The sequence below is a fragment of the Saccopteryx bilineata genome, chromosome 5 (assembly GCF_036850765.1).
Source record: "Saccopteryx bilineata isolate mSacBil1 chromosome 5, mSacBil1_pri_phased_curated, whole genome shotgun sequence".
In the NCBI taxonomy this organism is placed as follows: Eukaryota; Metazoa; Chordata; class Mammalia; order Chiroptera; family Emballonuridae; genus Saccopteryx; species Saccopteryx bilineata.
The window spans coordinates 215,347,450-215,372,694 of NC_089494.1; the positions used below are offsets into that span (position 1 = coordinate 215,347,450).

A 25,245-nucleotide genomic window follows, 5' to 3' on the forward strand; every position below is an offset into this window, starting at 1 on the left:
AGTTTGTATGCTGTCAAAGAGTGAAGGCAGTATTTAGAAATAGAATTATGTGGCGGTGTCTATTTCACTATTGAGAGTTTAAAATTTTTTGGTTTTTTTTCTGATTTGTGTTAATAAAAGGATAGTAGTAAGATAAATTTAAAATATTTCGATTACTGAAAAATATTCTACAGAATAGTAAAATTCTATTCTACAGAATAGTCATTCTACAACTTCAAAACAGTGATTCTTAACTGTGGCTGCTCATTAGCGTTAACTAGATATAATGGCAGCTAGGGTGAGAACCACTGGTCTATGGAATAAACTTCTGATTTGTCAGCTGGTATTTAAGGTCTTGACTTTCCCTAGTTAACTCTATCTGCCAACTGGTCATACATATTTGCAGTTGTCCCCTTGTCATATGCCAGTTTCCTTTTTTTTTTTTTTTTTTTTTTTTTTTTTAAGGTTCATGCTAGGCCTTCAATTTTTTTTTCCAAGTTCCAGTTTCCAGTGTTTTTAAAATAGTTTCATGTCCTTTGCCTTACAGTTTAGCTATTTTGTGTTTTTCTTTCTTAGTAGATTAAGACATAGCCTTTCTTTCCAGGAGTTTAGAGTTTGTTTTGTATTTTCTGTGATACCTATCAGAATGCTAGTGAATATGTTAGGAAGGTTTTATAAAAATATACTGAATGAATGAATGAATGAAATCCCTCTTTGATTTAGTCTCTGTTCTATAGAGGAGATCTTGATATCTTTTTCTCTTTCTCTGGAATCTTTTACCTTATTTATAGATGTTGTCCCCATCTTATGACACAAATATGTTATACTTATAGGCTAATTAATTACATCTATATCCAAAAAATAATTAAGTATTTTTAATGTTCTTTTAATGAACTAGTAAGTTAATTTTATGCTTAATTCCTGTAGTCAAATGTAAGCACTATTCCTTGTACTTTTTTTTTTTTTTACAGGAATAGAGAGAGGGATAGATAGGGACAGACAGACTAGGAACGGAGAGAGATGAGAAGCCTCAATCGTCAGTTTTTCGTTGCGACACCTTAGTTGTCCATTGATTGCTTTCTTATATGTGCCTTGACCATGGGCCTTCAGCAGACCGAGTAACCCCTTGCTCGAGCCAGCAACCTTGGGTCCAAGCTGGTGATCTTTTATCAAGCCAGATGAGCCTGTGCTCAAGCTGGCGACCTTGGGGTCTCGAACCTGGGTCCTTCTGCATCCCAGTATGACGGTGTTCCTTGTACTTTCTTGTGTCATTACTTTTGTTTATGCTCTTCTTGCTGATGGTTCTTGCATCTCCTCATGACCATCTCTTATCCATCTTTCAAGATCCAGCTCAAATGCCACATAGTCTTTCTTGGTTTTTCCACCTAGCCAGAAGTCATCTTTCTCTATTCTGCACCTTAAAAGTGTTGTCTTAGTCCACTTAGGCTGCTATAACAGCCTGCCATTGACTGTGGCTTTTTTTTTTTTTTTTTTTTGCATTTTTCTGAAGCTGGAAACAGGGAGAGACAGTCAGACAGACTCCCGCATGCGCCCGACCGGGATCCACCCGGCACGCCCACCATGGGGCGACGCTCTGCCCACCAGGGGGTGATGCTCTGCCCATCCTGTGCGTCGCCATGTTGTGACCAGAGCCACTCTAGCGCCTGAGGCAGAGGCCACAGAGCCATCCCCAGCGCCCGGGCCATCTTTGCTCCAATGGAGCCTTGGCTGCGGGAGGGGAAGAGAGAGACAGAGAGGAAGGCGCGGTGGAGGTGTGGAGAAGCAAATGGGCGCTTCTCCTGTGTGCCCTGGCCGGGAATCGAACCCGGCTCCTCCGCACGCTAGGCCGACGCTCTACCGCTGAGCCAACCGGCCAGGCGACTGTGGCTTTTGAATAACAGAGATTTATTTCTCAGGCCTGGAGGCAGAGAAGTCCAAGATCAAGGTGCTAGAGTAGATTCAATGTCTAGTAAGGTTTGCTCCCTGGTTCATAGATGGCTGCCTTGTTGCTATAACCTCACATGGTAGAAGGTGGCAAAGGGTCTTTCTAGGACCTCTTTTACAAGGGTGCCAGTTCCATTCATGATCACTCCACCCTGATGACCCAATCAATTGCTAAAGGCCCTATTTCAAATACAATCACAGTGGGATTAGTTTTTAATTTATGAATTTTGGAGGGATACAATCCTTTAAATAATTTTTCTCTTCTCTGGAAAGCTTTCCCAACTAATTGGAATGGATGCTGTTTAATCCCAATGCACTTCCAGTACTTTTCTAGCTAAACCTTATTTATTTATTTAATTTTTAAATTTATTTTATTTTTTTCTTCTTTTTTCAAGTGAGAGGAGGGGAGACAGAGAGCAGACTTCTGCATGCTCCCCAACCGAGTTCCACCTGGCAACCCCTGTCTGGGGCCAATACTCTGCCCATCTGGGGCCATGCTTGGAACTGAGCTATTTTTAGCACCTAAGGCCGAGGCTCCACGGAGCCATCCTCAGCAACCAGGTCTGATGCGCTCGAACCAATTGATCCATGGTTGCAGGAGAAGAAGAGAGAGAGAGATAGAGAAAGGGGGGAGTGTGTAAGCAGATGGTCACTTCTATTTGCCCTAACTGGAAATTGAACTCAAGACATCCACACGCCGGGCCAACACTCTACCACTGAGCCAACTGGCCAGGGCCTCCATTTATTTCTGTACCATGATTATAGTATTGAAATATACATGAAAATATATGTGAATTATTCATACTTGGAATAAATTTTTATATAATACAATTTATTATACTTGAAGGTGTCTCAGATAATCTTGTTTGGGATGTTGCAGTATTATGATTTATAAGAAATAAATATTTGGTCATTCAGTTGACTAAAATATATTTCTTATATATATGGTCCTTTGCCACAATTTCTGGTTCACTACTCCCAGAACTCTTGGAATTTCCTTCTGTTGTAAGAATGGTATCTTTTGTGATGTTATTGAGGCAACTTGCAAAGAATTTGTAAGAATGGGGTCTAGTTGTCAATGGAGTGTAGTTAGTGCTGACATTTTCAGCCCTATTCCAGACCTCCAGGGAGGGCAGAGAGGCTGGGGGTCATCTGTCACCAGTGACCAGTGATTTAATCAGTCATGACTGTGTAAGGAAGCCTCCATTAAAAATCCAAGATAATGGCGTTCTGAGCGAGAGCTTTCTGGTTGGTGAACACTAGAAATGCAATGAGCCTGGAGTGCTTTCCCACATACCTTGCCCTGTGCAACTCTTCCATCTGGCTGTTCCTCAGTTAATCCTTTTAAAATAAACTAGTGATCTATTACCATGTTTTTCTGAGTTCTGTGAGCTGTTCTAGCAAAATAAACCCAAGTAGGGAGTTGTGGGAACCTCTCAGTTGGTCAGAAGTACAGGTAACAATCGAATTGTGATAACATTCTGACTTGGAGGGGGTTGTTGAGAACCTCCAGTCTATAGCTCTTCAATCAGAAGCACAGGTGGTATGGGCTTGTGGCTGGCATCTAATGTTTGTGTGTGGGGGGACAGTCTTGTAATACTGAATGAACCCTTTAACCTGTGGCATCTGACATGGTCTCTGAGTAGATAGTGTGAGAATTGAGTTGAATTCTCAGATAAGCTACTGTTGTCTGAGAATTGTTTGTTGGAATCGTGTTGGGTCTGGAAACCCAATTTAGATGAGAAGAAATCTAAAGAGACATCAATACAAATATATAATTTAATATAGCATTATATGTAATAATGGCATGCGTTTTTGGATATTGATAAATCTGAGGCTATATTTATACATCTCTGGGTTGCAACTTTTTAGTAAATGTACAATGGGTAGGGGCATCAAATTAGTTGACATCTAGGCTTTCTTCCAATTCTAAATTTCTGTGATTTCATTAGTGTTATAAATGATTGTGATCAGAATATAGAAATATAAAAGGAGGGAAGGCTTTTTAAGGTAAGGGATAATTGAGGAGACATGTGAACTGCTGTTTAAAAGATACATAGATTTTATTAATAGATTATATTTTTCACTAAGCAAAGGTAAAAACTTGATTTTTTTGAGCTGTGACTTATTGTAGCATCTTTTTTTAGTCCTGTTATTAGGCATATAGCAACTGTTCCACCTCAGTCATCTCCTGCAAGTAATGGGAATTTAGAGGATGAATTTATAATTGATGAATCAGATAGTTTTGCCAGTGAGTCTTGGATTACTATACCTAGAAAGACTGTGCCTAGGAAACAACGGAAACAACGCACAGTATCCCCTGCTGAGAGCACTCCAGCCCTTCAAAGTCAGACATCGAGAGAATGTCACAACGAAGCACCTACAACTTTGACAGATGACAAACATTCTGGGAAAGCTCACCAGGTAGAGAAATCTCAGCCCTCTGAACAAAGAAAATTGGGTAAGAACTGTGCTTTGACAGATGAAATGGAAAATGATTGTAGATCTACAAAACATGAAAGGTATTCTAAGAATGCAGAAACATCATCTGGAAGCGAAAGGACTATAAAACCAAAACAGAAAAGAAAATTTAAGGCCAACGTAGTTGAAGAGCAGGTTGATATGGAACAAGCTCAAGATAAAAATATAAATGTGTCACATATTACCCAAGACAAGCCACAAAGAAATTCAGCCAGAAGTTTGAAAGCATGTAAAGAGAAGAGGAACGTTCATACTTCCAAAAAACAGGTGCTACCTGTGGGTAAGTGTTTATATTACATATAACTATAAATATTACTTTACTACTATGTTTTTGTAATATTCCTGTTTAGCTTCTGGAAATAGGCAAAGTAAACCTAAATCTACAAAAAGCCTTAAAAGCCTATAGGTTCGTTTGTAGAATTTCTTTATTTTACATGTAATTCAATTCCAACTCACTTTATTTTTGTGTAACTTCTAATATGGCAAGTACATATAAAGGGAAAGTGAGAGGGAAAGGCTAGTAAACCAGGTAATTATAACAACAGATAAGACAGCATCATATATTCTTGAGGTTATTTAAATATAAATCAAGGGGAAAAATCAGGGTGATATGGGACTGTTTCTTATAAGATAAAAATCTGTACTCTTTTATTATTTACTCATTTTTCTAACAGCCATTAAATGCCAAACAAGGTAATAAACACTGAAGTAACAAAGATTACTAAGACACAGTTTTTACCTTTAAAAAAAATCAGTCTGATGAGGTCTAGAGACCAGCAGATATACATACGTTCACAGGATTATAATGGAAACAGAATAAGTAGCTAATAAATATCTCAATAGATCTTTTTATCTTGGGTCACTATATTATTTGTCATCCAATTTGGGATACTTGAACATGAGAGAAAATGTTAAGGACAGTAAGCATAAACTGGGATTGTCCCAAGCAAACCTGGAATATGGCCTTCTATCATTATTGTATAGTGATTGAGGTTTGTAATCATGACACTCTTATGAAGAAGAGATCAATTTATGTTCTTTGTACCACTTTTTAAGTAATAGGGAGAAAATGTAGTTATTCTTTTTTAAAAAATTCATTTTTATATATAGAGAGAGAGTAAGAGAGAGAAAGGGAGAGAGAAGAGGGGAGGAGCAGGAAGTATCAACTCCCATATGTACCTTGACCGGGCAAGCCCAGGGTTTCAAACTGGCGACCTCAGTATTCCAGATTGACGCTTTATCCACTATGCCACCATAGGTCAAGCAAAAATGTAGTTATTCTTATAGAAAGAATTTTCTTCAGAATAGTTAGTGGAATAGAAAACACTTATTAAAAGTATTAGACATTTTATATATATGTAATATAATTTAACCTTTCTTGACAATCTTATAAGGTAGGAGATAACTCTCAAGGTTAAAATATACCGGGTCAGCACCTGTGGCGGCACATTGGATAAAGTGTTGACTTGGAATGCTGAGGTTGCTGATTCAATATCCCAGGCTTGCCTGGTCAAGGCACATAGGAGAAGCAACTGCTATGAGTTGATGCTTCTGGTTCCTACTCCCACCCACTTCTCTATCTCTTTCCTCTCTCTGAAAAAAAAAAAAAATATTGGCCCAGGATCTGTTCCATTCTATAGCTCATTTTCCAACTCTATCAAGAAGTTTTAAAATAAGTGAACATTTTTTTGATGCTTAAATTGGATAAGCTATTAGCCAACTGGAAAACTCTTCTTGTCCAGAGTTGTATATGTGCCTGAAGGTTCTAGATGACTATATTATATTGCTAATTTAGAGGGGAGAAAGATCCTATTAAAGCATAATTACTCATTATTTTACCTTTCTTTTAATATATTCTGTAACACACTTTATGTCACCAGAGAAAAATAGTCAGATTTCAATTTTGTCTGTGTGTGCCTTTTGAGTATTTGAAAAATTCTACTTAAAAGAGAGGGGGCCCTGGCTGGTTGGCTCAGCAGTAGTGGGCCCGGTGTGTGATGTCCCGGGTTTGATTTCCAGCCAGGGCACACAGGAGAAGTGCTCATTTGCTTCTCCACCTTTCCCCCTCTCCTTTCTCTCTATTTCTCTCTTCCTCTCCCGCAGCCAAGGTTCCACTGGAGCAAAGTTGGCCCGGGTACTGAGGATGGCTCCATGGCCTCTGCCTCAGGTGCTAGAATGGCTCCGGTTGCAACAGAGCAGCAGCCCAGATGAGCAGAGCATAGCCCCCTAGAGGGCATGCTGGGTGGATCCCGGTCATGTGCATGCGGGAGTCTCTCTCTGCCTCCCTGCTTCTCACTTCAGTAAAACACACACACACACACACACACACACAGAAGAAAAAAGAAACCTTTTCTCTTTTGTGAACCTCTTTTGTAAACGTTAGATATATGCCATATTTTTATGGGAATTGTTTTAATTTTTTCTTTCTTCTGTTTCTAAATATTTCGCCATATCAAGAAAATACAATATAAAGAATCTGACTACAGTAAGTGTGATAGTTACAAGAAAGTTTTTTTCTTACAAGTCCCTTGAGTAGAATATGAATTGACAAAATTTGAAGCCACAAAATTTTGATTTATCCATTATTTCCTAGGAAAAAACATCAAGAAAGTATAGTGGAAAGATAGTCTCTTTAATTATAAATGTTAAACATTAATCACATATGCTGTATTATGCACAGTGGTTATTATTATTATTTTTCTTTTGTGGCAGAGGCAGAGAGAGTCAGAGGGACAGATAAGGACAGACAGACAGAAAGGAAGAGAGATGAGAAACATCAATTCTTCGTTGTAGTTCCTTAGTTGTTCATTGATTGATTTCTCACATGTGCCTAGACCGGGGCTACAGCAGACCGAGTGACCCCTTGCTCGAGCCAGCGACCTTGGGCTCAAGCTGGTGAGCCTTGCTCAAACCCAGTGAGCCCGTGCTCAAACTGGCAACCTCAGGTCTTGAACCTGGGTCCTCCGCATCCCAGTCCAATGCTCTATCCACTGCACCACCGCCTGGTCAGGCGGTTATTATTATTATTATTATTATTTTTTGTGACAGAGATAGAGAGAGGGACAAAGAGGAAGGGAGAGATATCAGAAGCATCATTTCTTTTTGTTGCTGTACCTTAGTTGTTCATTGATTGCTTTCTCATATGTGCCTTGACCAGGGAGCTACAGTAGACTAAGTGACCCCTTGCTCAAGCCAGCAACCTTAGATTCGAGCTGGTGAGCCTTGCTCAGACCAGATGAACCTGCACTCAAGCTGGCAACCTTGGGTTTTGAACCTGGTTCCTCCGTGTCCCAGTCCAATGCTCTATCCACTGCACCACAGCCTGGTCAGGCTATGGATACTGATTTTTACATATATTAAATTCCTTTCTATCTAGATTGGTTAGGGAATACGTTTGATTAATTATCATACCAGTATATTAATTTTTTATTGCTGTTATAACAGTTTACATATTTAGTAGTTAAAAAAAAAATCCCATTTATCTTATAGTTCTGAGGGTCAGAAATCTGAAATAGATCTCACTGGGCTAAAATCAAGGTATTAACATGGTAGCATTCCTTTTGGGTGATTTTAGGAAAGACTGCCTTTTCCAGACTCTTGAGGTCACTTGTATTCCTTGAATCATGGCTCCTCTTGCATCTTCAAAGCCAGTAATACCAACTCACATTTTGATTTTCTGCAGAGCTTCTTCCATCATATTTTTTCTCACTGACCACTACTTTTAAGGACACATGTAATAAAATTAATTAATTTAGATAATTCAGTATAATCTCCCTATTTTCATGTTTATAACCTAAATCACATTTGCAAAGACTCTTGCCATATAAGGTAGCATTTTCACAGATTTTTGTGGATTAGGGTGAGTACATCTTTGGGAGACCATTATTTTACCAACCATATCAGTTTCAAAGACTGGAGAGTATGAAGATAATTTAATTCTAAAGTTATTTTTACTCTAAAGATAATTTGTCTTTAATTCAAAAGCCACTTGATAAACTTGTAATGCCTAAAGTGATGACTTGGGTTGAACTAGTTGACTTTTCCATTTATGATGTCTCATAGGCTTTTCAAACTGAATATTAGAAACTAAATTTCTCTAGACTTGCTTCTCCTCTAGTTTTCCTATCTTCATAAATAGAGCCTTAATTAATTTAATACTGCTCAAGAAAGAAACCAAATCATCTGTAACTTTTTCCTTTACCTAGCACATTATATAAAGTCAATAAGTCTTTGATTTCCTCCTAAGTTTTTAGTTTTCAGATCTGTTACTTCTCTCTATTCTTCCTGCTACTCCCCTTAGCCAACCTAGAGTCATTTGTTTCCAGATTGTTTTAGCAGTTTATATACTACCCTCTGGCTTCTCTCTTCCTCTTCAAATTCATTTCCTAGGTTGCTTTATACTGAATTTCTTCCAGTCTTGCAAACAGACCGTTTTCTCAGCTTTGGTGAGTTTTTGTTGTATTTTTCCGAAGTGAGAAGGTGGGGAGACAGACAGACAGACTCCCACATGGGCCGACAGGGATCCACCCAGCATGCCCTCCAGGGGGTGATGCTTGGCCCCTCTGGGGCATTACTCCTCTGCAATTGGAGCCATGGAGGCCATGGAGCCATCCTCGGCACCGGGCCAACTTTGCTCCAGTGGAGACTTGGCTGCTGGAGGGGAAGAGAGAGATAGAGAGGAAGGAGAGGGGGAGGGGTGGAGAAGCAGATGGGCGCTTCTTCTGTGTGCCCTGTTCAGGAATCGAACCCGGGACTTCCACACACTTGGCTGACGCTCTACCGCTGAGCCAACTGGCCAGGGCACTGTGGGTGTTTTAATATGCTGTTCTTTTTGCTTATAAAATTTTTCCTAAATGTACACTGTTCTCTACCAGGCTTTGTTTTCAGTTTAAATATCAACACTTAATTATTACTCTACCCTGATATATTCCTACATGTACTCCAAGAGCACCCTTTTTATTTTATTAAACATAATTAGTTGCTGAGTTTCTGTAATTTTCTCTGGAGTCTAGACGGAAAGTTCCATGAAGAATAGGGAATATATCTGTCCCATTTCTAAAATATCCCCCAGATCTTATAGTGGTTATCATGTCTAGGGTCACTAGAATACATTGTCATTAGTGGGAGAAGTATTACTCTATTTTGGGTGAGTAATTTTGCTGTGTTTATTAAAATATGGCCACCTTCAGAACTCTACTTTTTTACATGTATATAAATATGTAAAATTTTCTACACTAGTAAAATTTTATCACAAGTCACCTCTTTTTCTAGCTATTGCCCTACTTATCACATGTCTCCTCAGTTCTAAGTTAACTCTGTTCACATTGCCAACTATTTATATACAATATATAGCTCATACTTGATAGCACTTTGGCCAATTTCATTGCCTAGTGAAACAAAGGCTACAATCTGAATTCATTTTTTCATGGCCCGTTTATTGAGAGATTGTGTGCCAAACACTGCACATGCAGTAGATAGTAAGGATGACTAAGATGCAGTTTTCATTCTAGCCTAATTAAATACTAGTTAATTTCTTTCTCTCCCTCCCATCCATCTTTTCTTTTTTTTTAATAGAGAGTGGAATGGAGAGGGAGAGAGAGAGAAAGGTAGAGAGGGAGAGAAGCATCAGCATTGATTGCTTCTCATGCGTGCCCTAACCCCTGGAACCTACGACCTCAGGGTTGAGCTGGCACTCTCAGGATCAAGCCTTGATGGGGCTTGAACTGGCGTCCTTGGAATCGAGCTGCCAACCTCAGGATCAAACCAGTGACCTCAGTGCTCTGTCTACTACACCACTGGCCAGGGCTCTAGCTAATTTCTGATACTGTAATATTCTGGTTTTCATTATTTCATAGTTTGATATCCTTCCATGTCTTTATTGATGACTTTTCTTCATTTCACCTATACATTTTTGTTGCTCTCTCCATAATCCCTATGTTTAATAGTTTGTCCTTTGAACTTCCTTTGTATCCAAAGCCTGAGAAAAGTATCCCTTTGCATTAGATTTCATCTCTGTTTGACTTATTTTCCCCAAATTTACCTTTTCAGGGAAAGCTCTGGTCTTCTAATTTCAGATTTCTACTCCAATTGTGTTCTCCTTTTTGTTTTACTCTTATGTAATTTAATAGCAAATTATGTGGTTATATATAATGCCTGCTCTATTGGTCTTACATACCTTTATGCAGTTTACTCTATGTATTTTTTTAGTTAATAAGATTTAATTCTTTCTTTGGATTCCATAGTAATCTTTGTATCAGATGCTTGATAAATGCTGGTTTCTTAATTTACTTGATGGTCAAGAAAATTTTTCATTTTGTCTACTAACATCTAATGTTTTAAACCTATTTCCGAAAAAATGAAGTTCTTTGTTGTTAAACTCATTTTGGTGGTTTGCCCATCTCAGCTGCAATATTTATATTAAATTATCCTGTATTTCCCTGCTTTCCCCTTCTTCTTGGTTGTTAGTCACAAAAATAAAACTAGAATTTATCTGCCCCTTTTGTTAGAATTTTAATCCATTTGCCTTGTAGTAAAATGAAATTGATATTGATCCCAAATCTTTTTAGTTATCTACTTAGTTTGTCATATTTATTGTTTCTTTTCATTCTGTTTTCTCTTTTTAAATTCAGTCTTTCTTTTATATAGGAAAGAGCTCTTCATTGCAAATTCACTTTAAGTATCTTTTTCCAAAAAAATTAGATTGACAGAAATCATGAATTATTTCAAAACAGAAAAGCAATAGTTACCTTTTTTTACTTGGGACATTGGTAAATATAAATAGTTGGAAGGAATCTTTTCTTTTTCTTATCAGAATGTACTTACTTTTTTGGTTCAGGAGTACATGTTATCAAGTAATCTGAAAAGTTTGCATTTAACTATTAGAGGTCTTATTGAAAACATGTAACTTAAAAAAATACAAATGAAAAGAAGCTCACAGGACAAATTTAAGATGTTTCTATAACTGAGAGGTATTTAAAATAATCTGTTATGGTTTTCTGAAAACACTTTGGTTTCTTAGCATATATATTATTTTTATGGTTTCCTTTAATTTAGGAAGTAAGAAAAGTAGCACCAATGTTCCTCATACAAGAAATCAGGCAGAAAGAGAGAGTGGAAAGGAAGATTTTTCAAGTAGCTCCAAGAACTCTCTTGAACCTCAAGAAGTGACTATGACTGTCCTGAAAAGTCACAGAATTTCCAGGTGTCCATCTGATTGGTGGGTGGTAAAATCAGAACAAAGTAAGTCTTATTTAAATTTTGTTCATTGGGAGCTCCCCAAAAATTATTCTGTAAGAGGTTTTATGTTGATTTATATATACTCTCGTTCTCCAGAGACAAGTCTATAGACAAAATTAAATTGGGTCATCAATAGAAATATTAAATCAGTTAGTTATAAAGATATTCATTGAGGCTCTATCTTGTACAGTATTCTGGATATAGGGATACAGCTATGGAAGAACAAAACAGAAAAGGGAAACCTTGCTTTCTGTGGACTTACATTCTAGTGGGGTACGACTAACAATATAGATATATTATATAATTCATAAAGTGATAGGGTAATAGAAATAAAGCAGATAGAGAGTAAAGAATAGAGATGGGAAATAGATGGCAGATGGTGGATAAGAGGATATAGCAGAATTCTCTTATCAGATAGTGATAAGAGTCCACTGTGATCTTTCAGAGTACCTATATGAAAAAAGTGAGGGAGGAAGCCACAAAGTAATTTGATGTGAAGCCACATCATTCCAGACCAAGGGAACAGTATTTGTAAAGGTGCTAATGGGCATGCATGTTTGAGAAATATCAAGAAGGGCCAGTGTGGCTGAAGAAAAGTAAGCCAGGGGAGATGAAGTCAGAGGAGAGGCAGGCTCCGATAAATTTTAGATGAAGTGTATTGGCAAATGAGAAACTTAGAATGGGAAGTATAAAGAGGCACTTGGTTTCAGGGTTGTATAAGTTCAGGGTAGGTATTTGCATAACTGAGAGTGAGCACGTTTTAAAATTTGCCACCCTAATTCCTAGTTACAGGGTTTTTTCCTTTTCTAATTTTTTTAGAGAGAAATACAGGGACAGAGCGACAGAGAGAGGGACTGACAGACAGGAAGGGAGAGAGATGAGAAGCATCAATTCTTTGTTGAGACACCTGGGTTGTTTTTTGATTGCTTTCTCATATGTGCCTTCACTGGGGAGGGCACAGCGAGGGACGCCTTGCTCAATCCAGCAACCTTGGGCTCAAGCCAGCGATCTTGGGCTCAAGCCAGCGACCTTTGGGCTCAAACCAGTGACCATGGGGTCATGTCTATGATCCCATGCTCAAGCTGGTGAGCCCACGCTCAAGTTGGCAACCTCAGGGATTTGGAATTGGGTGGGCCCTCTGTGTCCCAGTCTGACGCTCTATCCACTGTGCCACTGCCTGGTCAAGCACAGGTTTTTTTTCCTTATAATGAGTACTTTTAGCCTGACCTGTGGTGGCGCAGTGGATAAAGCGTCGACCTGGAAATGCTGAGGTCGCCGGTTCGAAACCCTGGGCTTGCCTGGTCAAGGCACATATGGGAGTTGATGCTTCCAGCTCCTCCCCCCTTCTCTCTCTGTGTCTCTCCTCTCTCTCTCTCTCTCTCTCCCCCCCCCCTCCTCTCTAAAATGAATAAATAAATAAAAATTAAAAAAAAAAAATGAGTACTTTTAACATCTGTCTGGTAATCATGTCACAGTATACACATATATCAAATTGTTATGCTGTGTACCTTAAACTTATACAATGTTATATATCAATTATATCTCAAACTGGAGGGAAAATAACTTTTTTCTACCCTAGGTTACTCTTATTTCACCACAGTCATACCCTCGGTGTTAGGCATTGGGAATGTGAAGATAGGTAAAAGACTAATCTTGATATCAAGGAATTTTCTATCTGCTGGAGAGACAAGTAAACAGTCAGATGTACGATAAACATTATCAGAGGACTGAGAGAGAGTTTACCTAATTTAGGCTTGGAAGTTAGGCAAATCTTCCTGAAGGATGAATTAGGAGTCAGTTAAGTGATTGGGTGAGGCGAGGAGAACGGATGGAATGTTTCAAGCAGAAGTAGCGTGTACAGAGATTGGAAGCTGAGAGCTTGACTGTTTAAAAATTATTTTATCAGAATTATCTAGAGGGGCCCCACTCTGAGAATTTCTGATGTAGTAGGTCTGAGGGGATGCCTAAGACTGCATTTCAAACACATTCCAGGAAGATGCTAATACTGGGTTTAGAATCACCCTTTAAGAACCAGTGCATAATGCCAATGGTTTAACATTGCTGGCTTTTATTTGTTTGGAGGGAGTATTGAGAGTTGTGGTTAATGAAATAAGCACTGTAGATGTAGAAATAAGTTAGTATGGGAAGTTTTTGGACTTAATTCTTGAGTTATAGATAATCACTAAATAATTTTAAGCAGAGTTGTAGTGTTCCAACTTGTGTTTTTCAAGGATGTTTTGAAGCAGTGTGAAGAGTGGATTGAAGAAGAGCAAGGCCAGATGAAGGAAGATTAGTTAAGAGGTATTTTAATAATACAGATAAGAAACAAGGTTACCTGTAAGTGATGGCCAAGAAGCAGATTTGAGAGGCATTAAGAAGGGAGAACTGAGGTTTAGGGCTTGTTGTGAATAGGGACAGGAGTCTTGGATGACTTGGATTCCTGGTTAGGTATCTGGGTAGATAGTTGCCTTGGGGCAAATTTTGGGGAGAGGGGTAGGTGAAGATATCAACATGTAGATAGTAATTAAGGTTATGGGTACATAGGTCCCTCAAAGAAAGTAGATGTGAGAAGATGAAGCTGGAACCTTGGGGAATAGTAGGATCTTAAAGATGTCTAGAAGAGCAGTGGGCAGAACCAGAGAGGGTGGATTTATAAGCTTGTGATAAATTTAAAGAGTTTCATACTTGTATCAAAAAATAGAAGAGCAGCATAGTTTAAGAATTTAATTTGAAAACAATTGTAGCCTACAAATTGGTGTGTGTGTATATGTGTTTATATGTAAATATAAGTAATGTTAGTATTTCAGTGAGCAAGATCATCTGGATAAATGTTATGTTAACTTTAACTTATTGATTTTTTTAGGTTCTTTTAGTAGCGATTCTTCAGTAAGAAATGTGTTGTCAGTGCGTCACAGCAATAGGCGAAAACCTGCTGAAAAAACAAATCAATCATCTAAGAATATTGGGAAAAAACCTGTTCCATTTAAAGGGCGGAAGAGAGCTAATCCATGCCGCTCAAGAGCACAGAAGATTTTAAATACAAAGGATTCTAGAGGAATTACTGACCATGATGAAGTTTCTGGTTCTCCCCAGAATGAGTCTTTGGAGTGTGATGAGACAGACATGGTTCAGAAGGAAAATCTTGATCATTCTGGGTAATGTCTGTTATGTTTACATATAGTTATTTTTGTTGTTTAGCATTTGATAGTTTGTCTGTGTTTGATCATTTACAGAAAGGCTGTTTAGTATAAAGGGCTCTTCAGCCTGACAGACCTGGTAGCCGGGCTCTGCCGTTAGCTGGGAGACACCTCAGGCAGAGTAGTGATCTGAACTTTTTTTGCTCATACTAAAATGGGGAGTAATATATGATACATGGGAGATGAGTGATAATTTCAATAGTATTATTGAAATAGTATTATTATTCAATAGTACTATTGTTGCCTGAACATTGCTTCCTTTTTTTTTTTTTAAATTATTTTGGGAAAAACACATAACATAAAATTTACCATCTTAATCATTTACAAGTATACAGTTTAATTTGCTTCCTTTCAAGTGATGTTAATGTGATTTTCATAATTAGGAATACATCATAATATTTCCCTTCCTAAGATGACAATAGTTAACATATTTTGAGTTCTTATCATGTGCCAAGTACTTGCTAGGTGCTTTCAATAAATTCTCTTTAGTCCTAACAATCTAGAAAGTTAGTATTGTTCTTATACATTTTTGCTTATGGTATAGCATTCTTTCATTCATTCAACAAATAATATGTACTATGTATGAGAAACTACAAGATGTTGTGGATGTACTGAAATAAATGATAGAGTGCCCTAAGATATATTAGCATATATTGTTATGGTGCAAAAGAAATCCCAAACACATTCTATTTAACTTTTTCACACGATTCTCATATCTTCTTTCTGACTCAGTTTCTTTAAATGAAATATTTCAAGTATACAAAAAGTAACATCTGATTCCCCATGATCTTACTTCAGAAATAAAATATTATAGTGACTATTGAAATCTCATGTGTACCTTTGCCAAGCTCATTCCTCTCTGTCCTTGGTTAGAAGTAGCCATTTTGCTGAATTTGGTAGCTATCATTCTCATGGATATTTTTATATTTTTCCTACATATGCATGCTGTGCTGTTTTATTTTTTTTCATTTTTATTTATTTTTTGTTTTTTTCGGTGGGAGAAGGGGAGATAGTGAGGCAGACTCCCATATGTGTCTTGACCGGGATGTACCCGGAAACCCCATCTTGGGCTGATGCTTGAGTACCGAGCTATTTTTAGTACTGAGGCTGATGCTCTCCAATGGAGCTATCCTCAGCATCCGGGACCATGCTTGAACCAATCACGCCACTGGCTACAGGATGGGAAGAGGGGGAGAGAAGGGGGAGAGAGGGGAGGAGAAGCAGATGGTCAGTTCTCCGGTGGGCCCTGACCAGTAATTGAATCCAGGACGTCCATATACTGGGCCGATGCTCTGTCAACTGAGCCACTGGCCAGGGCTCTGTATTGTTTTAAAACTTTGTAAAAATGGTTTCAGATTATATGTACCCCTCTCTGTCTTGTTTGTTTCACTGTTCATTATATACATTTGAGATTATTCACGTTGATAAATGATTTATTTTTATTCCTTTATAATGGAGATGAGCAAACTTTCCTTAAAGAGCCAAATAGTAAATATTTTTGCTTTGCAGGACAAGAGATAAAATCAAGGCTATTATGTAAATACTGAAATAACTATTTAAAATGTAACCCTTTAAAAATGTAAAAAATTATTCTTATCTTTCAGGACTTAAACAAGTGGCTGGTTGAATTTATAGCATTTTATTTGGGTATATGAAAATATCTTAATTTTCTTTTTATTTTCTTTTTATTTTTTATTTTTCTGAAGCTGGAAACGGGGAGAGACAGTCAGACAGACTCCCGCATGCACCCGACCGGGATCCACCCAGCACGCCCACCAGGGTCGATGCTCTGCCCCTCTGCGGCGTTGCTCTGCCGCGACCAGAGCCACTCTAGTGCCTGGGGCAGAGGCCAAGGAGCCATCCCCAACGCTCGGGCCATCTTTGCTCCAATGGAGCCTTGGCTGTGGGAGGGGAAGAGAGAGACAGAGAGGAAGGAGGGGGTGGGGGTGGAGAAGCAAATGGGCGCTTCTCTTATGTGCCCTGGCCGGGAATCGAACCCGGGTCCCCTGCACACCAGGCCAACGCTCTACTGCTGAGCCAACCGGCCAGGGCCTTAATTTTCTTGATAAAGGTTTTTTAATTTTTCACTATTAACAACAATTTTTCAGTGGACATTTTATGTTTCTTTGTCTGTATGTAGAAGAGCTTTCCTGTATACCAAGAAGTAGAATTGCTGGATTTAGGGTATATATATATTTAATGTGCCCAAATACTGCCAGATGTTCTCCAAATAGGTTGAGCCAATTTACAGTCCTACAGCAATGTGAAAAATTCTCGTTGCTCCATGTTTTCACCAAAATGTGTTGGTATTGGAATTATTACACTTGACCCTTGAACCAACACAGAAGCAGGGTGGGGTGCCAAACCCCTGTGCACTCCTAAAATTTGTGTATTAACTTGATTTTTCAAAAACTAGAAGAAAAAAAGAAGGAAATCTTACCTTTTATGACAGCATTGATAGACCTGAAGAACATTATGCTAAGTGAAATAAACCAGTCTGAGAAAGACAAGTAATGTATGATCTCACTCATATGTGGAATCTAATGAACAAAATGAACTAACAAACAAAATAGAAACATACCATACATAGAGAGCAGGCTTATAGCTGTTGTGGGTAGGAGTGGGGGTGGGGGATGGGTGAGGGAGGTAGGTAGAGAAAAAAAGGACAAAAGAAAGTTCATGGACATGGACAACAGTGTGGTGGTTATGGGGTGGGAGGGGTAGGAGATTATAGGGGGGGATAAATAGGGATGGATGAAGACTTGATTTGGGCGGGGTGAGCCAGTATGGTATACAGAGGTATGTTATTGAATTTTGCATTTCCCCCACTGATTTATAATGCTCTCTTATTTCAGGCTTCCATATTTGTGTCAGCTTGTTTCTTTTATCATTTAATTTTCATAATACTCTTGATAGTGAATAGGGCAAGTATTAACCCCATTAATACATGTGAGGAAGATCCGCATAGATTAGTGTTTTGTTGGATATCTAGGTCTTCCAGCTAGTAGTCCAGTTGTTTTTACTTGAATGTAGTAACAAAAATAAATCAATGTTTTATTAAACAAAGCAGATAAGCCTCGCCTTGCCTGTGTATTGAGAGAAATTATTGCCTAATTGCCCTGGCTAAAATCTTCAGTACATTGTTCAGTAGAAATGGCAGTGTCAGACTTGTCTTGTTCCTGAGCTTAGGGGGAAAGGATCTGGTCTTTCACAATTCAGTATGAGTTAGCTGTGGGTATTTCATGGATACCCTTTTGTTGGATTGAGGAAGTTACTTTCTGTTACTAGTTTGTTGAGTGTTTTTATCATTAAAATTTTTTAAAATTTTATTTCTTTTTATTTTTGCATCTATTGAGGTGATCACGTGACTTTTATTGATATGATGTATTGCACTAATTGGTTTTTGGATATTAAACCAAATTTCATCTCTGGTGTAAATCCTATTTGGTCATGATGTATAATACTACTTATATGTTGCTAGATTTGGTTTGTTGATATTTTGTTGAATTTTTGTAATATGTAGGTTTCTTGTACTTGTCTTGGTCTAGTTTTAGTATCAGGATAACACTGGCTTCATAAAGTGAGTTGGAAAATACTCTTCTATTTTTGAAAGACTTTGTGAAGAATTTTTATTCTTTGAATGCTTGGTAGAATTCAGCAGTGAAACCATCTGGGACAAGGATTCTCTTTCCAGGTAGTTTTGTGATTACTAGTTTATCCTCTTGTTATAGATCTTTTGAGATTGTTTATTTCTTCTTGAATCAGTTTTGGTAACTTGTGTATTTTCTAGGAGTTTGTGTATTTTATCTAGGTCATCTAACTTTTTGGCATATAATTGTTCATAGTATTCTCTTATAATTCCTTTTATTTCTTTTGACTGTGATGGTAAGACCTAGGGGGATAATAGAACCTCTAAAAATAAACTATCAAAGAATACTCAGAAGTTTGCATGCTCATTGGTTGTATTGCTTGCACTTGTTTTCACACATATGATAAAAGCCAGCTGGTAAACTGAGTCAGAAAACAAATTGAAGCATAAGACTTGTAAGACAAATGAGAAGTTAGGAATAGTATGTTTTGTTTAAATATATTGGGGGTAAACTAATTAGTTGGTAACTACCAAAGAGATGAGACTGGGTCCCTTTAAACGTTCTACTGTTTCTCAGTGGGCTGATTAGGGTTAAGAAAGAAAACAATTTCAGGTGTTTGTGGATTTTCTAAAAAAACTGATAGATCAACTGTATAATATACATCATAAGCTACCTGGAGGTAATGTCTTCCCGTGTCCTCTTATCATCACTTCCATCTTAGACTGGGTCTGTGCCATTTCTTCTATCAGAATTTTTCAAATTAAAGTTCTTGGTAGGTCCTAGAATCAAAATTTCCTTCTAGTTCTAAGTCCTAGGACCTAAACATGGTTAGCTGCTACTTGTTAACAGTATTACATTATCTACTCACCTGTGTGTTGTTTCTGGATGAAATATTTTATGAAGAACTGTAAACGATTACAAACTTTTTTATTTTTATAGAGTTAAAGGAAGCTCAGAAGGTGAAGATAGTATTGTAGCTATGCAAAATGTTCATCTAGAGCCTCAGAACAGTGGACATCCGTGCAAGACACCAGCAGAGTCTGACTCTCAATCTGGAGAGCCTCAGACTTCAGTTTTGGAAGAAAGGTTTGTATGTGATCTAAGCATTATAGGATTTACTCACTATGTTAATCGATTACACATCAAAGCTTAATAGTGGCTGGCAGACATTTATCATATCATAGTTTCTGTAGGTTAGAAATCTGGGAAAGGCTTAGCTAGCTCAGGGATTCTCATGAGGTGTTGCATCAAGATATCTGTCTACTGTACAGTCCTTTGAATATTTGACTGGAACCCAAGGATTAATTTAGAGGGTGGCTCCCGCACATGGCTGTTAGCTGGAGGTCCTACTTTCTTGTAATTTGGTCTTCTTTATAAGGCAGTTCAGTATGGTAGCTAGCTCTTTACAAAGCAAGTGATCTAAGAGAAAGTGTGATTGCAGTGGAGGTCATAGTGCCTTTTAATGTCACTGATATTGCACACTGTCATTTCCACTTCATTCTGTTTGTTAGAAACAAAGCACTAAGGCCAGCACTTGCAGGGAGAGGGGAATTAGGCTCTACCTCATGAAAGGACTATCTAAGAATTTGTGGTTATATGGGGTGGGGCAAAAGTAGATTTATACTTGTTTGTATGGAAAATACTATAAGAATTAATAAATAATACTAGAATAAACTGTTTTGCATACTCATAACTATAAACCTACTTTTGCCTCATCCTGTATGTTTAAAGCAAGCACATTCAATGAACAAACCAAATTAACATACTTTTACAACATCTGGAGTCCTGTATCCATTTTAAAAATGAAGGAATGGTAAACTATAGCAGATTCTCAGACTTAAGGGATGGCTGAGTTCATTACTAATTTGGTGGGTTGTGACTAAGCCTGTAACTGGTTCATACTAAGAGGGAAGGGCTCTAGGACTAAGATAATCTAAATCATCTGAACAATTTCTGGACTATATTTTAAGTTCCATTTTTTTGGAAGTAGTTTTCAAAAAATATTAAGCTGATTTTTATCTAAATTTATTTCTTATAATTTGATTTTTATAGAAGAATGTTATTTAATATGACTTAAATTCATAACTGATCGATTAGTTTAAAAGGCTATAAAATTCAGTATTTATCAGTCTGACAGTCAGTTACAAAATTGTAGATTCTTTGTTTTATGCTGCAAGTAAGTGTATTCTTGATAATCTGTAACATTGTTATTGGTTTTATAAGAAAGAAATCTTTGTCAGTTTTAGAAGAAAATGATCTTTAGGTACATAATTAGAATATACATTATAAAAGCACAAATTTTATGGTTTGCCTTATTTATTATTTTCCTTAAGTGGACCTTGCAGGCTTGAGAATTTAACATCTGAAAAGGAGAATTCAGCTATGGATAATGAGGAAGTTCAGGAAAGTTTGGGTAAGTTACTGTTTATTTTCTGTTGTCTTGATTTTTATGGCATCATGCATATGGCATTAGGTGTGCTATGTTTTATTTAAATTATTGAGTACTTACTCTTAAGAAGAGCCTTACTATGTTTAGAGATTTGGGAGACGTACTAAGATGAAGGAGGGGGGGAAATAGAAGATACACAGAATCAGAGAGGTGAGTGAGAATCCTTTCTTTTCTTTTTTTTTTTTTTTTTTTTTTAAAATAAATTTTTATTAATGGTAATGGGATGACATTAATAAATCAGGGTACATATATTCAAAGAAAACATGTCTAGGTTATTTTGTCATTAAATTATGTTGCGTACCCCTCGCCCAAAGTCAGATTGTCCTCCGCCACCCTCTATCTAGTTCTCTGTGCCCCTCCCCCTCCCCCTAACTCTCTCCCTCCCTCCCTCCCATGTCCTCCCTCCCCCCACCCCTGGTAACCACCACACTCTTGTCCATGTCTCTTAGTCTCATTTTTATGTTCCACCAATGTATGGAATCATGTAGTTCTTGTTTTTTTCTGATTTACTTATTTCACTCCGAATAATGGTTATCAAGATCCCACCATTTTGCTGTAAATGATCTGATGTCATCATTTCTTATGGCTGAGTAGTATTCCATAGTGTATATGTGCCACATCTTCTTTATCCAGTCTTCTATTGAAGGGCTTTTTGGTTGTTTCCATGTCTTGGCCACTGTGAACAGTGCTGCAATGAACATGGGGCTACATGTGTCTTCACGTATCAATGTTTCTGAGGTTTTGGGGTATATACCCAGTAGAGGGATTGCTGGGTCATAAGGTAGTTCTATTTGCAGGTTTTTGAGGAACCACCATACTTTCCTCCATAATGGTTGTACTACTTTACAGTCCCACCAACAGTGAATGAGGGTTCCTTTTTCTCCACAGCCTCTCCAACATTTGCTATTACCCGTCTTGTTGATAATAGCTAATCTAACAGGGGTGAGGTGGTATCTCATTGTAGTTTTGATTTGCATTTCTCTAATAACTAATGAAGCTGAGCATCTTTTCATATATCTGTTGGCCATTTGTATCTCTTCCTGGGAGAAGTGTCTGTTCATGTCCTCTTCCCATTTTTTTATGGGATTGATTGTTTGTTTGTTGTTGAGTTTTATGAGTTCTTTGTAAATTTTGGATATTAGGCCCTTATCTGAGCTGTTGTTTGAAAATATCATTTCCCATTTAGTTGGCTGTCTGTTTATTTTGATATCAGTTTCTCTTGCTGAGCAAAAACTTTTTATTCTGATGTAGTCCCATTCATTTATCTTTGCCTTCACTTCTCTTGCCATTGGAGTCAAGTTCATAAAATGTTCTTTAAAACCCAGGTTCATGATTTTAGTACCTATGTCTTCTTCTATGTACTTTATTGTTTCAGGTCTTATATTTAGGTCTTTGATCCATTTTGAATTAATTTTAGTACACGGGGACAGGCTGTAGTCGAGTTTCATTCTTTTGCATGTGGCTTTCCAGTTTTCCCAACACCATTTGTTGAAGAGGCTTTCTTTTCTCCATTGTATGTTGTTGGCCCCTTTATCAAAGATTATTTGACCATATATATGTGGTTTTATTTCTGGGCTTTCTATTCTCTTCCATTGGTCTGAGTGTCTATTTTTCTGCCAATACCATGCTGTTTTGATTATCGTGGCCCTATAATATAGTTTAAAGTCAGGTATTGTAATGCCCCCAGCTTCATTCTTTTTCCTTAGGATTGTTTTGGCTATTCGGGGTTTTTTATAGTTCCATATAAATCTGATGATTTTTTGTTCCATTTCTTTAAAAAATCTCATAGGGATTTTGATGGGAATTGCATTAAATTTGTATATTGCTTTGGGTAATATGGCCATTTTGATTATATTTATTCTTCCTATCCAAGAACAAGGAATATTTTTCCATCTCATTGTATCTTTTTCGATTTCCCTTAACAATGCTTTGTAATTTTCATTATATAGGTCCTTTACATTCTTTGTTATGTTTATTCCTAGGTATTTTATTTTTTTTGTTGCAATCGTGAAGGGGATTATTTTTTTGAGTTCGTTTTCTAATATTTCATTGTTGGCATATAGAAAGGCTATGGACTTTTGTATGTTAATTTTGTATCCTGCGACCTTACTGTATTGGTTTATTGTTTCTAATAATCTTTTTGTGGAGTCCTTCGGGTTTTCGATGTATAGGATCATATCATCAGCAAAAAGTGATAGCTTTACTTCTTCTTTTCCGATATGGATGCCTTTTTTTTCTTTGTCTTGTCTGATTGCTCTGGCCAGAACTTCTAGCACCACGTTAAATAAGAGTGGAGAGAGTGGACAACCCTGTCTTGTTCCTGATTTAAGGTAGAAAGTCCTCAGTTTTATGCCATTTAATATGATGTTGGCTGATGGTTTATCATATATGGCCTTTATCATGTTGAGATATTTTCCTTCTATACCCATTTTGTTGAGAGTCTTAAACATAAAATTGTGTTGTATTTTATCAAAAGCCTTTTCTGCATCTATTGATAAGATCATGTGGTTTTTGTTCTTTGTTTTGTTGATATGGTGTATTACGTTAACCGTTTTGCGTATGTTGAACCATCCTTGAGATTCTGGGATGAATCCCACTTGATCATGATGTATTATTTTTTTAATATGTTGTTGTATTCGGTTTGCCAGTATTTTGTTTAGTATTTTAGCATCTGTATTCATTAGAGATATTGGTCTGTAGTTTTCTTTCTTTGTGCCATCCTTGCCAGGTTTTGGTATGAGGGTTATGTTGGCCTCATAAAATGTGTTTGGAAGTATTGCTTCTTCTTCAATTTTTTGGAAGACTTTGAGTAGAATAGGAACCAAGTCTTCTTTGAATGTTTGATAGAATTCACTAGTATAACCGTCTGGGCCTGGACTTTTATTTTTGGGGAGGTTTTTAATAGTTTTTTCTATTTCCTCCCTGCTGAGAATCCTTTCTTTACAGTTGGACATGATGCAATAATTGACACTTAAGGTATCTACTCCAGTATATTAAAATATTAAGTTCATGAGGGTGTATAAATGAAGCAAGATTAGTTATGTATTGATGATTCCTAAGCTGAGTGATGGGTAATCACGGTCATTATATATACTATGTTCTAGAATAAGATTTTTAAATGTATCTTAATGCAGAGTTTTATAATTATTTTACTTTTTATTTGGTAAAGAAAAAGCAATGAATTTTTCTGGGTATAGTTTTTTTGGCTTAATTTTATAGTTTTATTATTTTTTAAATGTAGTTTCTTATTTTAGTGTACTCTAAGTTATAGCGATTTTTCTTTGACCTAGGGGATATTTAGGAATATGTACATTATTCAAGAAGCAGGAGTTAGGAACATGGGATTGGATTCATCTCTACCACTTATTAAGTATGTTGTTTTGTGTAAGAAAGTTCAGTGTTCTTAGCTTTGTCTTTTTTATTTGTAAAATCGTTATATCAATTCTAATCTGACATTTCTTGCTTGGTTTAATAGCTGGCATATGTTAAATACAAAATGTTGACTGTTATTTTACAAAGTTGAGTTTTGCTTTGTGTTAATATCTATGTTAATATCTAGTTTTATTTCATTATTCTGGAAACTTTGGCCTGTGTTACTTTTTGAATTTATTAAGATTTTCTTTATGTTCTAGAATATGTTTAGAACAAAAAAAAATTCATGGAAGAGTATGCTTGCATAGAGAGAATATTGCCCTGGCCGGTTACTCGGTGGCTAGAGCATTGTCCCAGCATGCGGAAGTCCTGGAATCCCCGATCAGAGCACGCATCAGAAGCAACCATCTGCTTTCCTTCCCTTCCCTCTCTCCCTTCTCTTTCTCTTCCCCTCTCACACCAGTGGCTTGATTGGTTTGAGCGTTGGCCCTGGGTACTGGGTATAGCTCTTTTAGTCCGAGTGTTGGCCTCAGGCGCTAAGGATAGCTCAGTTGATTCAAGCATCAGCCATAGACAGGATCCTGGTCGGGATGCATGTAGAAGTCTTTATATCTCCCCTTCTCTCATTAAAAAAAAAAATTAACAACGGAGTAATGAGTGGATATATATTTTAAAATCCATACCTGTACACAAAAATAATATTCTCTTTTTTATTCTTATTAGGATTCTTTGATCTTTGAAATTCAGTAATTGTGTCTGTGTTGCTTTTTTAAAATAATTTTTTGAAATAATTGTAGACTTATTTGGAAATCCCATATCTGCTTTATCTAGATTTTACAGTTATCAAACTGTCTCCCCTACATATATGTTACACATAATATCATTAGCCTCTTCTGAACTTTTGAGAACGAGTTGCAGGCATGCTACGTGTGAGTATATGCAGACACAGTGCGAGACAGAACCATAATTACTCTTCAAACATCCAAATCTGTAAATC

The 25,245-nt window shown here is 37.2% G+C and overlaps 1 protein-coding gene across 1 annotated transcript in view; it reads left to right on the forward strand.

The window, feature by feature from the left end:
- The window catches only part of CENPC (centromere protein C), a 74,269-nt gene that overhangs the window by 22,511 nt on the left and 26,513 nt on the right, over positions 1–25,245 (forward strand). The window contains exons 8-12 of the mRNA XM_066278711.1: positions 4,071–4,684; positions 11,458–11,643; positions 14,504–14,795; positions 19,367–19,513; positions 20,761–20,840. Coding sequence (XP_066134808.1) covers positions 4,071–4,684; positions 11,458–11,643; positions 14,504–14,795; positions 19,367–19,513; positions 20,761–20,840 — 1,319 coding nt within the window. The remainder of the gene's footprint in view (positions 1–4,070; positions 4,685–11,457; positions 11,644–14,503; positions 14,796–19,366; positions 19,514–20,760; positions 20,841–25,245) is intronic.